At 38.3% G+C, this 20221-nt stretch overlaps 1 protein-coding gene across 1 annotated transcript; it reads left to right on the forward strand.

Annotated features, from left to right (window-relative positions):
- The first annotated feature begins 341 nt into the window (after window positions 1-341).
- On the forward strand, window positions 342-1309 carry LOC5564600. Its single transcript, XM_001648896.2, has 2 exons — window positions 342-740; window positions 802-1309. Exons 1-2 carry the CDS (start codon window positions 413-415, stop codon window positions 1263-1265), a joined length of 792 nt encoding a protein of 263 aa, XP_001648946.1. The 5' UTR covers window positions 342-412; the 3' UTR covers window positions 1266-1309.
- The last annotated feature ends 18912 nt before the right edge of the window (window positions 1310-20221 follow it).

Raw genomic sequence — 20221 nt, forward strand, 5'->3', positions numbered from 1 at the left:
CTCCCGGTACTGAAATCAAATATATTTGACTTGCTTATTCGCCTTTTCGTTAAAAAAAAAATGACATACGATGATGTCAAAATGCAAAACAAGACTTGGCTGAAATGGACCGATAGCAATGAGAATATATACCGAGGTGGGGAAGAAGACATTTAGTGTGCGTGACATCCGTGTACGGTGCAAAATGTTTCACAACTACAAGCGAGCGAGCTCCCATAAGAAGCCGTGTAAATTAGTGACGTAGTTATTTTTGTTTACGTTTTTTATATTTACTAATGCATAGCCATTGCTTCTTCTTCCACACCTTAGTATATATTCTCATTGGACCGATAGGTCTGCGCCAAAGCGAGAAGAAGAAAGAAAGAAGAAAGAAAGAACTTCAGATTTACGTTTCACACAAATCGCTAGTAAAATGGCACTAGTCGTGCAAAAATTGCTATCGACAAGTAGTAGACTATCCTGCACAAGAATCGCACGCCTTTTTCATGATGAATTCAGTTCGCCAGATCCAGCCAATCCAAAGAAACATACGAACAAACAGGAACAGCACATTCCTTCAGCCGGATCGATTGCGAATAAGTATCAAATTTTCCGCGATGTCGACGCATCGGTGATTCTGGATGTCGAGGAAGAACGGCAACTGCAGAGGCAACAGCACCAGGATGAAACCAGAAGAGATGTCGAAGATATGGATTCCGGCAAACCTCTGCCAAGTATTTTCAATGGGATCAATCTACAACGTATGTTATATAATTCGGTATAATAATTCTGCACATTGACTGATCTCTTTCTTCATTTTAGGCGGGAAAGCAGGTGTCTTTGAAATAGATGACTTGGTCACAGTGCTGCGGCTCAACAATGCCGAAAACATATTCGTGTGTTCCGTGCCCAAAGAATTCAAATATGTAGATTTCATCTGTGTCGTGACGGGCATGAGCTTTCGCCATATGAGAGGAATATCGGAATTCGTTCGCAAGGTGTACAAAATGAAGCGAAACCAGTCGGACGTAATCCCAAGGATTGAAGGAGAGAACAGTCGCGACTGGATGGCACTGGACCTGGGAAACATCGCGCTGCACGTATTCTCAGAAACGGCTCGAGATCAGTACGATCTGGAGTCGCTTTGGGCGATCGGAGCCAAGTTTGATAAGGAATGCAACAAACCGGATGAGCCGTTGGTGGAACTTTTTGAACGGCATTCTATCTATTTGAATGACTTGAAACCATTGAGGACAAACCCAACGGATGGGAATGCACTGGCGTAGAGTTACAACAAACTAGAAATAAATTAAATTATCAAATCCATGCATATTTTATTGCAATATTTGTAAGACTGCTATACGAAGACCCAAGCTGTCGAGTTCGTTCTCGCGCGGATTGATTTTAAATCCTAGCTTTTACGCGTTGATGCCGAGAATGTGACTGTTCAGTCAAGAATGGAAAAACAACTGGTGAGCTCGTTTCATGCTTGTGATAACACACTATTTGCATCATACGCGCAATTCAGACGCAACGGCGAAATTCAAGTAGGCTTGATTTTTCTCGTTCTTCAAGGACACAAATGTTCCATTGATTTTTCTTGCAGAGCACAACACATTTATGTAATTGTTAAAGAAAATCTGGATTGTTCGTCACTATAAAGCCTGATTTGCATCTGAAGGCTAGTTTGCTACCGACAAGAAAAGGAATCGTATATCTCAATGCGTGAAAAATTTCTTCCTAAAAATGGTCCATTAAACCACATTTTTCTAAACGCAGTACGCAGTTGAGAAGAAGTGTCATTTCAAAGGGGGCTCCTGTAGTAAATTTCTTGACCCATTCAATCAAGGAATTTCTTTACTTTTCTTGAGGAAAACGCATACTTAAGCCTAATTTGCTACTGAAAAGGAATCGCTAAAGAAATTTCTCGCCGATTTATTGCAGGAATTTTCTACAGCGACTTCCATTTGAACTGACATTTCTATTCAACTGAGTATTGCGATCAGAAAAAAGCGCATTCTTGATCGATTACTTGCAGCTAAGTATGCTATTTCGCTCAAGAAAAGTAAAGAAATTCCTTGACTGAATGGGTCGAGAAATTTCCTACAGAGAGCCCCCTTTGAAATAACATTTCTTCGCAACTGCGTGATGTGATTTGCTGGACCATTTCTGGGAAGAAATTTTCCATGTATCGAGGAAGGCGATTCCTTTTCTTGTCAGTAGCAAACCAGCCTTTAGCTTGAGAAGGAATCGCTAAAGAAATTTCTAGCCGATTCCTTGCAAAAATTTTCTACTGCGACTCCTGTTTGAACTGGCATTTACTTTCAACTGCGTACTGCGATCAAAAAGACGCTTACTTGATAAATTCCTTGCAGGAATTTACCATGCGTCAAGATAGGCCAAGCAATTAGGGGAAGTGGTGGTAAAATGAACAGGGGTGGTAAAATGAACACCGTGCCTTTTACTGAGAAAAAACAAATTGCGATTAATTTTTATCATGCACGGACGATTTAGAGCATAAATCTGAGTGTTCGAGTTGATACGTATGTCAATTGAAGTGGAAATATCAACGAAAACTAAGATTTTAGAAAACCACGTTTGAAAATTAGAATTGACGTAACTTTTAGCTGAGAAGAGTTGAGGTTTTCAGTGAGGTGAATATCGTTATGATGTGATGTCAAATCTGATATCTTTAGTTTTCTTTTTGAATGGGTTACAATCATTATTGGATGTATTTTCGGTGGGACAATGAAAATTTTCAGAAATATTTGTTTTGCTCACGTTTTTGCATGGTGTTCGTTTTACCACCAACCGCTGTTCATTTTACCCACATAGTGCAGGTTAAATGAACATTTGAATCGCTTTTTGATAGCGATGAAAATATGTGGGAATTAAGCTATTTTAGTCTGAATCCATGTCGCTGCTATAGATTACATCCCTATTTTTGATGTTGTGCGATAGAACTATACAAATTTCTCGTTTTTCTGTCAGAAACAAGATGATTTCCTTAAGGTGTTCATATTACCACCCCTTCCCCTACTTTTCATCAACGAATCAGGCTTATGCGTCGACATATGTCCTTATTCCTATTTATAGAACTTTGAGATACACGTATCTATTCTTTTATTTATTTCTCGCAATTACTAAAAAATAACCTTTGAATACACCTTGATTTCACACCTCCTCACTAACAAAACTCCTTCCTGTGAAAACTATGGAGATACGGAGGTGATCTCGGACTAATAGCAATGGATCCCTTCTCCGATTATCGAATGTACGTGGCCGCCGTTGTTATTGACATTACTCGAAAATGTACATTGAAGATGGCGGGTAGGTATGCCAAAGGCAAGTCTGTTGGTTCACTGTGCAATTTCGTTTATTTTGGCAACTACGAATTGTAGGTTATCAATGCTCATGCTCAATATTTGTAAGGGTTATCTGCGATAAGGTGCATGAGGGCCTGTTCAGTTTGCAAGGCTGGTAGCGTCTTTAAAACAGAAACTATAGAGATCTCATGCCTGAAAAAAGTCTTTCTTTAAGCATTAGGTCTCTAAAGAAATCAAAAAAGATACAAAACACATATTTTAACGAGATTTTCAGCCTTAGGCTCGGATCAAAAGGAATCTCAGATTATAATAAATTATATACTAATTCCTGATGAATGCCCTGGATAAAACTGGAAAAATTGTCGTGAAATTTTGAGGAATTGTTGTAGGATTTTCTGGCTCTTGAATAAATTTGTCTTTTTTTTTTTTTTGATTCTGTAGGAATATTTAGAAGACATCCTACAGCAACAACTTGAAAAAATCTGAAGAAGTAGTTTAAATATCTGAAGATATTCCTAAAATAGCCCCAGTAATTTTCTCCGGAGGAAACTTTGTGGAAACCATTGGAGGTAGTAGCGTTGGAATGCTCTAGAATTTTCTGGATAAATTCATCCAGGCATACGGAAAATCTCAAGAGGTTTTTTTTTTCTGAAAAAGCCTTGTATGGAGGAGTCCCCAATAGTATTTTAGAAGGAATCGCTAAAGAAGCCTCTACAAGGATTTCTGAAGCTTTGCTTTGAAGAATCTGATAAAAAATATCTATTCTATAAGAAATATATTTCTATATATAATATAGAAAAGGTTTTGCTGGAGCTTCTAGAATTTTCCACTGCAAGCAGCAAAAGAAAAAAAAATATTTCGAGACCATTTTTATTAAAAATAATAAAAAAATTAATTTGCATAAAAACAGTGATCATTTGTTTTACGTCTTTTTGTTTTTTTTTTTTTTTGAGCGTGTTTTTTACCACGATAGGGTGCCGGTGCCATTAATGGACTACCTAAGCTATAAAAAACCATAACAAAATAACGAAAAGCCTTAGCAGAGATCTTTTGGCGTCAACAGAAAGATTTCAATCTCTACTATATGGGAAAAATATAAAAAGAGTGATTAAACTATTTTTTTAGCATAAAATCGCTTGAGCCACTATTGGTACACGTGTTCCAGTAGTTGCGCTAGTGCTCCAGTAGTAGACGTTTGGTAATTATACAAGGAATTTTAAACAAAAAGGCAAATTTTTACACAGGTTTAACATTTTTCCCTTCGAACAGCAACTAATATCTTTCGAATGAAGCATTAAGAACATCTCTGGGACTGTTCTTCATTTTTATACATCCATTTTAAAAACTGCTTCCATCCGTTGATCCACTACTGGAACACGACGGCAACTATTGGTGCAAGGGAGCAAATTTTTTGCGTAAACTTAATTATTTATATGACTTTTTGATGAAATAAAAAGCTGAAATTTGGCAAATCGACTAAACTAGAGGCGATCTATCCACCAAAAATAGCACATGTCGTTTTTATCAAAAAATGTACGTTTTATTCCATAGTCCAATCTACTGGTACATTACAACCATTGGTACCGGCACCCTACCGCGAAAAAATGTATAAAAACGCACAAAAATAAATTACGTTTATCCTAGCAAAAAATAAATCACATCCTGAAAGTTTGACAAAACTGTCGGGAAAATTTGGATTTCTTTAGCTTTAAGGGCTATTTTTCATACTAACGGTTGTTCAATGAAAAATGAGATTTTTCACTATTTTTATTTGAAACATAATGTTTATTCTTGAAAACAACGTCAGTGATTATTGAAGAAGGGGATTTGGTCAGCCGTTAACTGCTTCGTATTCTAGGCCCGCCAATTGTTTTTGTTCACTAGGGTACTGAGGGAGCCGAACAAATCCTCAATTGGACGACACTGCACTGGGGCAAGTTGGTCGGATGCCATTCTTTCGGCACGTACGGTAAAACTGTAAAACCGGTTGTAGCAAATGATAGAGGGACGTCTTTCAGGTTTAACGATCAACGCTCCGTCATCGTAATCATCGTCATCATCGAAACTTGAAAAGCAGTTTTTCTGTTCAAAACTAAACATTATTCGATGAAAATGTGTTCACTGTGTTTCGGTAGGGATCAGAATACAGTGAACACATTTTTCTGTAAATTTTCTTGATTTTGAACGAAAAAAACTGCTTTTGAAAATTCCGAAATCAATGACGGATCCTGCCCCCTTAAGCGTTTATTACATAACGAGCCAGTCTAATGTCACTCTTTTTCTTAGTAGTAAGTCGAGGCCTACTATCACCTACTATATCTCGGGCATCCTGATACTATCGATGTCCTCATCGATATCACTCATCCATTTCCATCGAGTTAAATGGGATATTTGCAATTTGGAACTCATCTATTTCAGTCACAACGTACCTACCATTAAGCAAAACTATGAATTTTATACGGACCTGTATATATCGTTGGCGAGCAGTGTGTGGTATTTCATAAATAATGCGCATTGTTAGTTAGGCATTGGATCGAGTTAGGCATTGGATATAAATAGAAAGCGTTGTGTTTGGATGAGTATCTAATTCTTCCGAAAGAGGACCACTTGATTATTGAGCTGAAATCGAATGCAGTGCATGAGTCCTCTCGTGGCGTAGGGGTAACGCGCCCTATCTAGAGAATAGGGAGTCGTGAGTTAGTCGGGAAATACGAAGGCGCATCATCAGCGGAAGTCATGCCTACTATGGGCTCCAGAAGAAACTGCGGTCAAGAGAGATTCACCCCCGCACCAAATGTACGATGTACAAAACGCTCATAAGACCGGTAGTCCTCTATGGGCATGAGGCGTGGACTATGCTCGAGGAGGACTTGCAAGCTCTTGGGGTTTTCGAACGCCGAGTGCTAAGGACGATCTACGTACAGGAGAATAACGTGCGGCGGCGAAGGATGAACCACGAGCTCGCTCAACTCTACGGCGAACCCAGTATCGTGAAGGTAGCTAAAGCTGGAAGGATACGCTGGGCAGGGCATGTTGCAAGAATGCCGGACAACAACCCTGTAAAGATGGTGTTCGCTACGCATCCGGTCGGAACAAGAAGGCGTGGGGCGCAGCGAGCTAGGTGGATTGAGCAGGTGCACCAGGACCTGGAGAGCCTTGGTCACAGTCGAGGATGGAGAGAAGCGGCCATGAACCGAGTGAATTGGCGAATTATTGTTGGCGAGGCTTTATCAAGATAATTGGTTTGGTTTGGTTTGACTTTATTAACGAGATTTTTAGCCCTGGGCTAGTTCATCTCGGGACCAACGGCTTTACTTCCCTTCCGAAGGAAGTCGTCACTATAACTTTTTACGTCATAAGTGACTATGTCGGGGATGGGATTCGATCCCAGGTCCTCGGCGTTAGAGGCGAGTGTTCTAACCACTACACCAGGTCCGTCCCCTTCATCAAGATAATTGATGTAAAGCCAAATAAATGAAAGGAAGGAGTCGTGAGTTCGTTTCTCACCGAGAAGATGTGTGCCCTGTGCCCTTTTTCATTTTTTAACTTTTTCGCAAATTTCACATCAATTTGTCCAATTAATCCAATTGCAAACTATATGTAATGTTTTGTTTTTCGGTAGTTGTTAACCCTCTAATACCCAAATTTTTATTTCCGATCATTTTTCGTTATCTAAAATCGTTCTAACCACGTTTTGGAAAATGATTTATTTTTATATGTGAAATTATGAATTTTGGTTTTTGATTTTTATAATTTTTATTATTGAACATCCCTGCCCTTTTTCGTTTTTTCTTGAAGCCTCTTCTGGTTATTGATTTTTGACAATAATAAAAATTGAAGTTTCTACGATATTTTTGAAAATATTCAAGTTTTCATTTTTGTCTGCAGCATATTTTATTTTCCGTGTAGCTAATGGAAAAAACAGGTTTGAAATTATTTTTATACCACCAAGCTCTTCTTCTGTGATAGGTCAATTGTAGAAAAATATAAAAGGTATGATTTTTTGTATTGCACGTCGTTTAAACATTTAAAAAATAATACAAAAAAGTTTTAAAAGTCAAAAAAAACTTTCCTTATACGCGAGTTATGAGCTAAGGTTTAAGCCAAAAATACAGTCATTTCGATTTCCGAACTACGAAAATATATACAAAATTCCAAAGTGAACCCCGTCTAAAGGCGGGGTTGGTTATTAGAGGGTTAAACTTCGACTCGGCTGGTTAGCCGAAAACCACTATCATAATCAATTAAGCAAGTAAAATGACCAAGTTGATTACAAGTATAGCATCTTACTGATTTTCTTGTAGGTTCTTGATATCTTGAATCATTCCCAATCATGCTTGAACTATTTCATTAACGGTTTTAACCCGTGTAGGCCTGAGTGAAAGCAAAAATACTAAAACCCTCACCGCTCAGCGAATACTTAACGGATTTCAATTACTTTTTGTCAGTATACTGGCCCACATATCTAGTTCCTAAAAGTGGCCAAGGGATCTCGGGAATGTTCCTGTGGTCGGAGATGTTCTGGTGGGTCACTGGGTCAGGTCAGGTAAAAAAGGGCTATTTTTGGGACACGCCAAGATGTCTTGATTTATTTGCAATGGCAATCATTTTAATTTGCATAAATCATCAAGATCTGATCTGCCCATACTCGCAAAACAGTCCCATTTGAATTTTCATCACTTTTGAGTTTTCGTCATGAATCATGTTTATTATTAGTGTACTTCATGATATCACACTTAAAGTTGTATCTTTGTATGGACCAAATGCGAAAAAAATACCAAATCATATGCGTCCCATATTGAAAGTACTCGCATAAGAGTCCCACCAAAAGATTACAACAAGCAAACCTATTCCTGTTATGATTTATTTAATCTTGCATCGTAGTTTTCATCCCATAAGAAAAAGAAATACTACACATTACAATGTTTTAAACCGTTTTTATTTCATAAAAAAATATGTTCTGCTTGACATAACTTAATATTTTTTCACAATGCTAAGTGGTAGAAACATGTCTAATCCTTATAAGACTCTAAATTAAAAATAATGTAAACAGCTTCCCTCCAAGTCAAACCTATAGCTGTTATAACATTCGACTTCTGACCAATTTTAAATTCAATCTTCGGTAGGTTTAGCTTCCAACAACATGGAGAGGGAGGCTTTTGGGCCAACATGGGAAAAGGCACATATCCACTGGTATGTTAAAATGCTGAGAAATAAGAAGGTCCAATAAGAAGGCAGCATTATGGATATTGAAGAAATGTCCAACAGCTTTGCCGAAACTAACCACAACTTACCCGCCTGAGTAGGTACATGTGTTTCAGATCCAACACAAACGTGCTGTAGTTGAATCCAAAGTACTTTAACTGTTGGCCGGCCGCAACGCTTCCATCGAACCCAGGAATGTCCCCAGGGCTGTCGCTATCACCAACGTATTGTTTTATATTTTATAAGCAGTTGTAGTAGCATTACTACATTTCTCATAATTCAGTACTGTACCCATGACCCACATATGGTAAACATTTTCATTAAAGATATCCTATTTTAATTGCTTTCCTAAATTTACGACGACCTCACAGTCAGTACCAAAATATGCATAAACAACTGCGACCTCCCAGTCAGCAGTTAAACTCTCCTCAATTCCTTGTTTTGAAACCTTCGTAACTGTTGCCACATGTGCGGTACATGGTCATGCAATGTTTTACAAACGCACTCACTTCGCTCGTGCAGCATACCCATAGAACTTTCTCCTTTTACTTTCATTTCAATAAACTTCATTCAAGATTCTGAGTTCAGAGTGTCAAGTCACATGACTACAACTATCCGAAGTCCGAAGATGCCAAATGGCAGACCGTGACAGTGTGAACAGAACCAAGACACAGTGAATCAAGCCTAAAAGTATCAAAGTGAAGGAAGATTTCTAAGTGTTCAAAAACAAAAAGACTTGGTGGAATTGCAAAGTTGTCACGATGGGATGGTTTAACGCGGATAATCATATCGTGAACCAGATTGATCTCGCTACTATAGAAATGAGGATAGCCGTCGGCGCTATCGTAACCGCTATCGGAACTCCGAGTGTACAACAAATACCAGAAGAAGGGCATGCAAAACACAATACGTCGCGAAATCCAACTGAACAATGTGCGAAGCGATAAAGTGTAAAACAAAAAAAAAACAACAGTAAAACATTTTGTGTGACCGTGAATTTAAATCAGCGTGGAACCAAGGTGCGATAAACATTTAATTTCGACAACAAACGAGCTTGAACCAAGGTGCGACACACAGTAAAATGAGACGAAGCATAATTTCGTCAATAATCGAACATGAACCAAGGTGTGAACGAGACGAAAAGTAATTGCAGCAGTGATTGAACGAGAACCAAGGCGCAATAAACGAGACGAAACGCAATTTCGGGAACAGATGAACCAACCAACCAACGGGCAACAGCAGCAATCGAGAGCAGCAATATGTGGGATACGAATCGCATACCGCGAGAGGTCTCAAAAACAGATAAGTACAAAAAGTTAGTTAACTAAGGGATGACTTTCGATAAATTAGTGAACAATCTTGATCAGTTAACACGAATAGAACAGAATCTTAGGAAATCTATTAATAAAAGTATAACAGTAGATACATTACAGACAAATTTAGAAAAAGCTTTTTGGTTGTTTAATGAGATATAAACCGAATTAATAGAAAACCAAGATAAAATCCCTGATAAGCAATTTTTTATTTATATCAAAAAAGCAAGAACTTCCATTGACTATATTAAACAAGTAACACATAGCAAACTAGTAATTCAACCGAAACCAATTATAAATCCAATTTCCGAAATCATGCCTTTCGACGCGAGACTTGCAACTTATTGCTATTCGACTCGTCAATCTTATTGCTATTCGACGGTGATTGTGAGAAGCTGTCTGCTTTCAAAGACAGTGTAAATTTTTTAAAAACAGCTCAAGCTGCCGACCTCCCAACGTTAAAGTTATTCATATCTACGAGAATATCTGGAAAAGCGCGAGATGCATTGCCGAACGATATTACTGGAAAATCAATAGAGGAAATTGTTGACTTAATTAGCCAGCACTGTGAAAGCAAGGTAACTTCAGACCAAGTGCTCGCTAAACTGAAAGGTGTTAAAAAGGGTTCTCCAAAACAACAATTTTGCGAACAAATTGAATCACTTTGCAATCAGTTGACTAGAACATATGTCAAAGAGGGCATCCCACAGGCGACCGCAAAGAAAATAGCCACAAAATCAGGTATCGAGGCGCTGGTAAAAACTGTTCCAACTGAAAATGCGAAAATTGTACTCCAAGCTGGCTCATTCTCAAGTATTGAGCAAGCCATTCAGAAATTTAATGAATTACCCGATAACTCCGAGAACAATGAACTTAACCGTATCTTCAGCGTAAACGCGAACCAAACAAGATATCAAAATAGAAATCAACATAGAGGTAATGGAAGATACGCCCCACGCGATGCGGGAAATAGCAATTTTTACCCCCGTGGAACACCGTCTTACAATCAGCGGTTTAACTTTAACAATACCGCACCGCGTTTCCAAAGGCAATTCTTCCCTAACGATAATTATCGTGGAGGACGACCAAACAGCCGTGGTCACCCACACCAGGGACAGCGCGTTAACAGAATTTATTTCGCTGACTCACAAACCGCCGCGTCAACACCGAGCATGCATAATAACTTCACTCCGTACATGCAAAACCCTAACCAACCGCACTGGAATATGACCCCTCAGGTACATCAACCTACGACAGCTACGCCACCACAAAACGAAATTTTTTTAGGAACGGTGGATCAATTTTCTCAATTAATGTAGCAACTTCAAACTTTGCCAACCTTTCGATAAGCACTTTCGATAAACCCTGTTCGTTTTTAGTAGACTCTGGAGCAGATGTTTCATTGCTAAAACAAAAATTTCTAAAGCAATCGACCTCGGTGAACCCAAGAAAAAGTTGTATATTACGTGGGATAACACCAGGAGAACTAAAGAGTATTGGAACGGTCAACTGCTCAGTCTTAATCCAAAATATAGCTTTCAATACTACCTTTCACTTGACTGATGATGACTTCCCGATACCAACGGATGGTATTCTGGGAAGAGATTTTTTAACGGCATATAGATGTGAAATTAATTATGACACGTGGATTTTATCTGCGTATGTAAATAATATTAGAATTGAAATACCTATTCATAATGATCTCAATGGATACACGTGGATCCCAGCACGATCAGAAGTTTTTAGAGTCATTAGTAATCTAGGTACGAACGAAGACGTCGTAGTAAACGCAGCTGAGATAGCACCAGGAGTTTTCTGCGCTAACGCAATTGTAAATAGTAAAGCACCATTTGTAAAAATTATAAATACTAATGATTATCCTATACAAATTAATAAGCCTCAATTTAAGTTTTCATTGTTTAACGATTTCTTCATAGCTAATGTTAATAAAAATCCTAACGCGGACAGACTCGAGAAACTGAGCGCTGAATTAAACTTAGAAAATATACCAACGTTTGCTGTAAGTTCCATAAGACAATTATGCAATGAATATAACGACATCTTTAGCCTGAAAGATGACCTTTTATCGTATAATAATTTTTACCGACAAAAAATTAATTTAACGGATAAAACACCGGTGTACATAAAAAATTATCGTAATGCACAGTGTCATAGGGAAGAAATCTGTCGTCAAGTTGACGATTTAATTGCTAACGACATCATTGAACCTTCCATATCAAATTACAGCTCTCCGCTATTACTTGTACCCAAGAAGTCGACTACGTCTGAAAAGAAATGGAGATTGGTCGTTGACTTCCGGCAGTTGAATAAAAAGCTGCTGGCTGATAAATTTCCTCATCCAAGGATCGATGACATACTCGACCAACTTGATAGGGCCAAGTATTTTTCGACTCTAGATCTAATGTCAGGTTTCCACCAGATTGAGATCGAGAAAAACTCTAGGGAATTCACTGCGTTCTCTCTGCAGGAACGTGGTCATTTTCAGTATAAAAGATTACCGTTTGGGCTTAACATAAGTCCAAACAGCTTCCAACGAATGATGTCTATTGCACTCAGTGGCTTGAGTCCCAAGTGTGCATTTTTATATATTGACGACGTTATCGTCGTAGGCTGTTCCGTTGAACACCACTTGAAAAATTTAAGAAAAGTTTTTGAATGTTTAAGGCAAAGAAACCTCAAACTCAATCCTTCGAAGTGTATTTTTTTCAAATCCGAAGTGACATTTCTAGGTCACAACATTACAGACAAAGGTATTTTACCAGACAGTTCCAAATATGATGCTATAAAAAATTATCCTACACCACAGAACGCTGACCAAGTCAGAAGTTTTGTGGCTATGTGTAATTATTATAGACGATTTATCCCGAGTTTTGCAGCAATTTGCCACTGCTTGAACAAATTATTACGTAAAGAAGCTATTTTCGATTGGACAGAAGAATGTCAACAATCTTTTGAAAAATTGAAGAATATGCTAATTTCACCTAGGATACTACAATATCCTGACTTTAATAAAACCTTCATATTGACAACTGATGCATCCGACTTTGCGTGCGGCGCTGTTTTATCGCAAAAATTTGGAAACGATGATCTGCCTGTTTGCTTCGCTAGTCGCGCGTTTACAAAAGGTGAAGCAAATAAACACATCATCGAGAAGGAATTAGCCGCCATCCATTGGGCTATCATGCATTATACTCCATATTTACTAGGTAGGAAATTTATTGTTCGTACCGATCATCGTCCGTTGATTTACCTTTTCGGGATGAAGAAACCTTCTTCAAAGTTAACTCGGATGAGAATAGATCTCGAAGACTTTGACTTTGAAATTGAGTTTGTCCCAGGTAAAAGCAACGTCGTGGCCGACGCTTTATCTAGAATTAATATTACTTCGAATGAATTAAAGTCTATGAGTATTTTACAAGTGCAGACTAGGTCAATGCTACGCAAACCCAGCCTCGCCAATAATGATAACAATAAAGATAGGCAAAGCAGATTACCGGAACTTGATCAACTCCATGTGTATGAAGCTATTAATAGTGAACAAATATATAAACTTAGGAAATTACAATTTTCGCTTCATTCAAATAGAAACGAACCAACAATGGCAATTAATATTCTTGAAAAAAAATTATAAAAAGAGCCTAACTCTAGCGTTAGACCTCAACATCACTAAGCAAGACTTGCCAAATATATTCCATTTAATTGAAAAGGGTACCCTACAATTCATAAAACAAGATAAAATTGAAAATAAGAACATAGCTATTTCGACTCGCGATGTCATTTTTAGTTATATAAGTATCGATGATTTTAAAGCTATAGGAAATCATATACTTAAAGAAATTTCGATAATTATTTTTAAATCCCCCAAAATAGTCACCGATCAAAATGAAATTCAATCCATTTTAGAACATCACCATAATACATTAATTGGAGGACATGTTGGAATTAACCGTTTATACAAAAAACTTAAAAATTTATATAATTTTCCAAATATGAAATACATTGTCACTAAATTTGTCAAATCATGTAAAAGTTGCAAAAAGAATAAACATTTTTCGGGAGTACAAGAGAGCATGGTGAAAACAACAACTCCAACTAAAGTATTTGACATAGTTGCAATAGATACCATTGGACCTTTCACTATTAGCGATAAAGGAAACAGATACGCAGTTACAATTCAATGCGATCTGAGTAAATATATAATTGCTATTCCTATTCCTGACAAAACAGCCGATACAATTGCCAGAGCTGTAGTAGAGGGATGTATTTTAATATATGGACCGATGAAGGCAATCAGAACTGACCAAGGCACGGAATATAAAGGCGTTTTCGATTCAGTTTGCAAATTACTAAATATTGATCATACCTTAGCAACAGCTTACCATCCACAAACTTTAGGAGCGTTGGAAAGGAATCACAGATGTCTCAATGAATATCTGCGGTTCTTTGTCAACAATCTGAAAAATAATTGGAATAACTGGTTAACCTATTACTGTTTTAGCTATAACACTACACCAAATACAAACCACAATTATACGCCCTTTGAAATAGTTTTTGGAAAGTCAGTAAATCAATTCGATCAGATAAATTTAAATCAAATAGATCCGGTATATAACTATGAAACATACGTAAATGAGCTTAAATTCAAATTGCAGAATATACATTGTGGTGGACAGCGCATGATATAGGTATATATAACGATACTCGGTAAGTACCACTTGTGTATTAGTGTTAACTTAATGCTATCGATGGTCTGACTAACTAGCGAGCGAACACGGCTATTCATTCTTTGAGTTAGACGCGTGTGCCACGGATCTCGGTACCACAAGTTGGCGACGAGGGTAAAAGAAAAAAATATCGGAGTGAAAGCAAGGCAAAGAATATCATTTATTGAATATATTGATAATCTGTGTTTCCAGGTAAAATAATCGAAATGAAATTTCAAAGAATACTGTGGAATTGAACAAAGAACGGAATGTTTTCATCACCCACGAATGTGACGCCAATTATGAATGTGAAAAATAAGGCTTTGTGTGAAAAGTGGAAAAAAAAAATTAAAAATAAAACGTGTTTGGGGTACGAATATGTGATGCCAATTACGCATGTGGAAAAAAAAATGAAGCCTTGTGTAGAAAAAAAATATGGAGAAACGTGATTATTGATAATGAATGTTTGGGGTTCGAATATGTGATTGCAGAAAAAGTGTGGTAATGTGAAAATGATCGAAAAAAATGTTGAGTGTTGAATGCTATTGTTTGATTATATGCTGTGAATTTTTTGATCATTTCTGTTGGTAAGTGAGCGAATGGAGCTTGACTGGTATCTTCAATTCAAGGTATGTTGCACCATATTGATTTGAAAAGAATAGAATGTATATACATATTTGGAATGTTTCATTTTCGTTGATGATTTGTTTCATGCAGTACTTTCTTTCGTACTGGCGTACAAAATGGCGTTGCAGTGACCATCACTAATCATTCAACCAAGATTAGAGGTGGCACAGGAGTATTTGTGACCGAAAATCACACTACTCTGTATGCAAGAGAAATTATTGCTTATTCATACGCAGCTGCCCACACAATCACTTATCTAAGCAGTGCGTTCTGTAAGTACGCGTCAACGCGATAGTAGCTATAAAGAAAAAAGAAGCACGCGAATATGCAAGCGTGCTGAATCTACATTCCACACTAACACGTGTTCGCACATCGATATAACCACGGGACAAAAAAAATAGCGGTTTCGCTTTGCGGCGATGACTGCGCGTAGGGTGGAGATAGCATGGAGTTGCGCTCACTACCGTTGAGAGAAAAAAAAACCGAAGCAAAGAGCGAAAGAGAGCAAGAAACAGTTAATCTCGTTCTCCAAAGACCGTACACTGCTGAGTTGAGCGAGGTGTCTCCAGATTTTGCTCCATTCCGAGTGTGGATTCACTAGTTTATATTGGCATAGGCAACTGAGAGGAATCCAATAAGAATGAAATGCAATACTGGTTGTAAGAAGGACGTGATTGAATTCACTGAATGAAACGAAGTTATGAGAGAAAAAGAGACGGCTTGATCTTGAATAACCAAGGGTTGTTGTTAGTATGAACTGTGATGGTGAATGATTGCCGTAGGGCTGTATGGACTCTAATCCCTAACAGCTGGGATGTATGTTTGATTTTCTTTTTGGAATGCTGTTCTATTTTTTTTAGCTGTATGGGTGATTGGTTATGAGTGTATGTCAACTTTGTCTGTTTTTATCAACGGAATAATTATATACTGTGATTGAATTCACTAGAACTTGAATGCTGAGGAAAACGTGATTTAATTCACTGTTGAATATACGGAAAAATAGAAACGATGAATGCTTTAGTGCAAGGATGAGTCAACAAGGTGTTTGGATGGTGTGATTTAATTCACTACAGCTTAGAAACTGAAAGAAATGTGATTTGATTCACTGTTGTATGAATGAGCTCGTAAATAAAAAAAGAATGAAATGTGAAAATAAAATGTGATTTAATTCACTAATTAGCAAGACCATAACAGGCAATGTCAGACTGGGCTTTGATGAAAATTTTCCATTTCAGTTTTGTTAGAATGATAGAGCTATTATGTTTTGTTCAATAGGAAAATGGATTCGTCTGCAGCAGAAATAATTCAAGAAGTACAGGTGACTCCAGTTTTCAACCCGGCTTCGTACAATCTACCCCCTTTTAAGTATTTTCATCTCCCGCCATCTGAAATAAGAAATGCTTGGATTGGATGGATACGTTGGTTTGAAAACGTGATGACTGCCACAAACATAAATGATGGGTATTGCCGCAAAGCTCAAATGCTTGCAATGGGAGGCTTGGAGTTACAAAACGTATTCTACGGCATACCCGGAGCTTACGAAATCGTAGTTGACGACCCTGACTTCAATCCATATGAAAAGGCCAAACAGAAATTTACAGAACACTTCTCTCCAAAGCAACACGAAAGTTTTGAACGATTCCAGTTTTGGTCGATGTCTATGTGCGATGATGAACCAATTGAGAAATTTCTTTTGAGGGTACAGCAAAAAGCCGAGAAATGTTTCTTTGGCCATACCGAACAGCAATGTCGACAAATCGCAATTATGGACAAGATTATCCAGAACTCATCGGAAGATTTGAGACGGAAATTATTAGAAAAGGAACGATTGAATCTTGATGATGCTACGAAAATAATTAACGCGCATCAATCCATAAAACAGCAAGCATCATTGATGAATTCTGGTTCTAAGGTGAATATTAATCGTCTTCTGGTGGATAAGCGAAAAATTCCATATTATAAGAATAGTGGAATATTAGCGCATAAAGCTAGATGTACACGTTGCGGTAGATTTCAACATCGAGGAAGCGAAAAATGTCCTGCTACGGATAAAACTTGTCATCGTTGTCACATGAAAGGGCATTTTCAGTCAATGTGTAAATCTAAGGATGGACGAACAGTAAGAAATTATTTTTTTCCGAATAGGTGTTATTTCATTATTATGTAACATTTTTCTTCGTTTATTTGTAAGGAGACAAAACGGAATCATTCGCCTTATAGGTTTGGAAGTGAATCTAGCTATTCAAAGCGAGAGAGAATGGTGAGAAATGTTGAGATGTTTAACGATGACGAGGTTAAGGAGGAAAAGTTGCCAGTCTATAATATCGCTGATGAAGAAGATGAACTTATCAAATGTAGGATATAGGGAGGAGTAGAACTAGAAATGCTCATAGATTCTGGTTCAACGTACAACCTAGTCGATGATACAACATGAAATCTGTTGAAATTGAAAGATGCTAAGTTTGCAGCTGAGAGACATGACAATTCAAAGCGGTTTTTCGCATATGGGCGTGTACCCCTGCACCTTCTAAAAGTGTTCGATGCGGTCCTTGATGTTAGAGATGGAAACGAAACAATTTCAACAGAGGCAACATTCTACGTCATTGAAGGCGGTCAACAGTCGTTGCTAGGGAAAAATACCGCAAGAAAGCTAGGTCTTTTGCAATTTGGTCTGCGAAGCACGTTTGGGAAGAATGTCAATCAAGTGGAAGCAACGAAAGATTTTCCAAAAATCAAAGATTTTCAGTTAATTCTACCTATCGATCACTCAGTTCCTCCCGTGATTCAGCCTCTTCGTCGTTGTCCGATTCCCATTCTTGGTAGAGTGAAGTCGAAGCTAGATGAATTGTTACAAATGGGAATTATCGAACGTGTTACAAAACCAGCTTCATGGGTGTCTCCCCTAGTACCGATTTTGAAAGATAATGGTGAATTGCGATTGTGCATTGACATGAGACGAGCAAATCAAGCTATCCAACGATTGAACCATCCTTTGCCCGTTTTCGAAGATATGCTATCGAGATTCAATGGAGCAAAATACTTTACGACATTGGACATCAAACAGGCGTTCCACCAGGTTGAACTAGCGGAAGATAGTCGGGACATCACTACGTTCATAACGAACTGGGGACTATACCGCTACACTCGTCTATTATTCGGTGTTGATTACGCCCCAGAATTTTTCCAGAGCCTAATGTCCCTATACAGTGGTTTTCATTGACGACATTTTAATATGGGGTTTAACAGAGGACATGACATGAACAGGAACATGACAAAACGGTAAAGCATACGCTTGATGTGCTACACAGACATGGCAACGTCAATAAATGCAAGTTTAATCAAGCAGAAGTTCGCTTTCATGGGGATATGTTGTCTGCGAACGGCGTGCTTCCTTCTGATGATAAGATGAAGTCCCTGTTAGAATGCCGATCACCACAGAACAAGGAAGAGCTACGCAGTTTTCTTGGGCTTGTCACCTACGTTTCCCGCTTCATTCCCAACTTGGCAACTGAAAGTCAACCTCTTCGAGAGCTTCTGAAAAATTCGAATAATTTTCAATGGCTACAGCAACATAAAAACTGTTTCGAAAAACTCAAGCAACGGATTGCAAATGTGAAACATCTAGGATATTACGATCCAAAGGACGAAACAATTCTAGTGACGGATGCTTCAGGAGTAGGACTCGGGGCAGTTTTGGTCCAGTTGAGAGACAATCAGCGAGTAATCAGCTATGCATCGCGTAGTTTATCAGAAGCAGAGCAACGGTATCCTCCGATAGAGAAAGAGGCCCTAGGGATCGTTTGGGGTATTGAAAGGTTCAAGATCTACCTTATCGGAATATCCTGTACTCTAGAAACAGATCATCGACCGCTGGAGGTATTTTCAATTCTTATCTTATTTTGTTGTCGAAAGAATTAAAGTTTTTTTTTCCATTGATGGTTCCATTTAGGTTTTGTTCACGCCAAATTCACGTCCAACAGCTAGAATTGAACGCTGGCTGCTGCGATTGCAAGCATTCAGGTTCAGAGTCATATATAGAAAAGGCTCGTCAAATATCGCAGATAATTTGTCTCGGTTAGCGTCTCATGTAGTAGATCGTTCATGGCAGGAAGACTCAGACGTATACATTAGACGGTCGATTGCTACAACGTTAGCTGAACTATCCGAAGCATCAGAAGAGACAGATTATGACGCAGACATCGAGAGTACGATTCGATCAATCCAAGAGACGGCAGCAATTGACATTTCCGAGGTGACTGAGGCCACTATGAATGATAGAGAACTACAGGCAGTTAAAGAGGCTATTATGTCCGATAAATAATTGGTCATCCTTGCAACTGAAACCATATTCTGCGTTTCGTACCGAATTTTCGTTTGCTAATGATCTAGTCCTTCGAGGGTCGAAGTTAGTCATTCTATCGGTTTTAAGAGGCCGAATGCTAATGCTTGCTCATGAAGGGCACCCAGGTCAATCTTGTATGAAAAGGCGTTTACGAGATAGATGTTGGTGGCCAAATATGGACCAAGAAACGGTAAAAGTGTGCGAAAAATGTGAAGGATGTCGATTGGTACAGGTTCCGGATCCTCCAGAACCAATGCAGCGCAGACCGTTACCGGATAGACCGTGGATAGATGTAGCTATCGATTTTCTTGGCCCACTACCATCTGGAGAGTACATTCTGGTAGTGGTTGATTATTTTAGCAGACATGTTGATCTTGATGTTATGACGAGCATCACTGCTAAAGAAACTATCAAAAGGTTAGACAAAATTTTCCGCCTTTGGGGTATTCCGCGTACTATTACTTCAGATAACGCAAAACAGTTCGTCGCTACAGAATTTGAACAATACTGCCGGATAAAAGGTATCTTTTTAAATCATACGTCACCATACTGGCCTCAAGCTAATGGTGAAGTTGAACGCCAAAACCGTTCTCTTCTGAAGAGATTGAAGATAGCTAACGCGTTGTATGGTTCATGGCGTACAGAAATGGATCGATACTTGGAGATGTATAACAATACTCCTCACTCGACTACCGGCAAGACGCC

The sequence above is a fragment of the Aedes aegypti genome, chromosome 2 (genome assembly GCF_002204515.2).
Source record: "Aedes aegypti strain LVP_AGWG chromosome 2, AaegL5.0 Primary Assembly, whole genome shotgun sequence".
Lineage (NCBI taxonomy): Eukaryota > Metazoa > Arthropoda > Insecta > Diptera > Culicidae > Aedes > Aedes aegypti.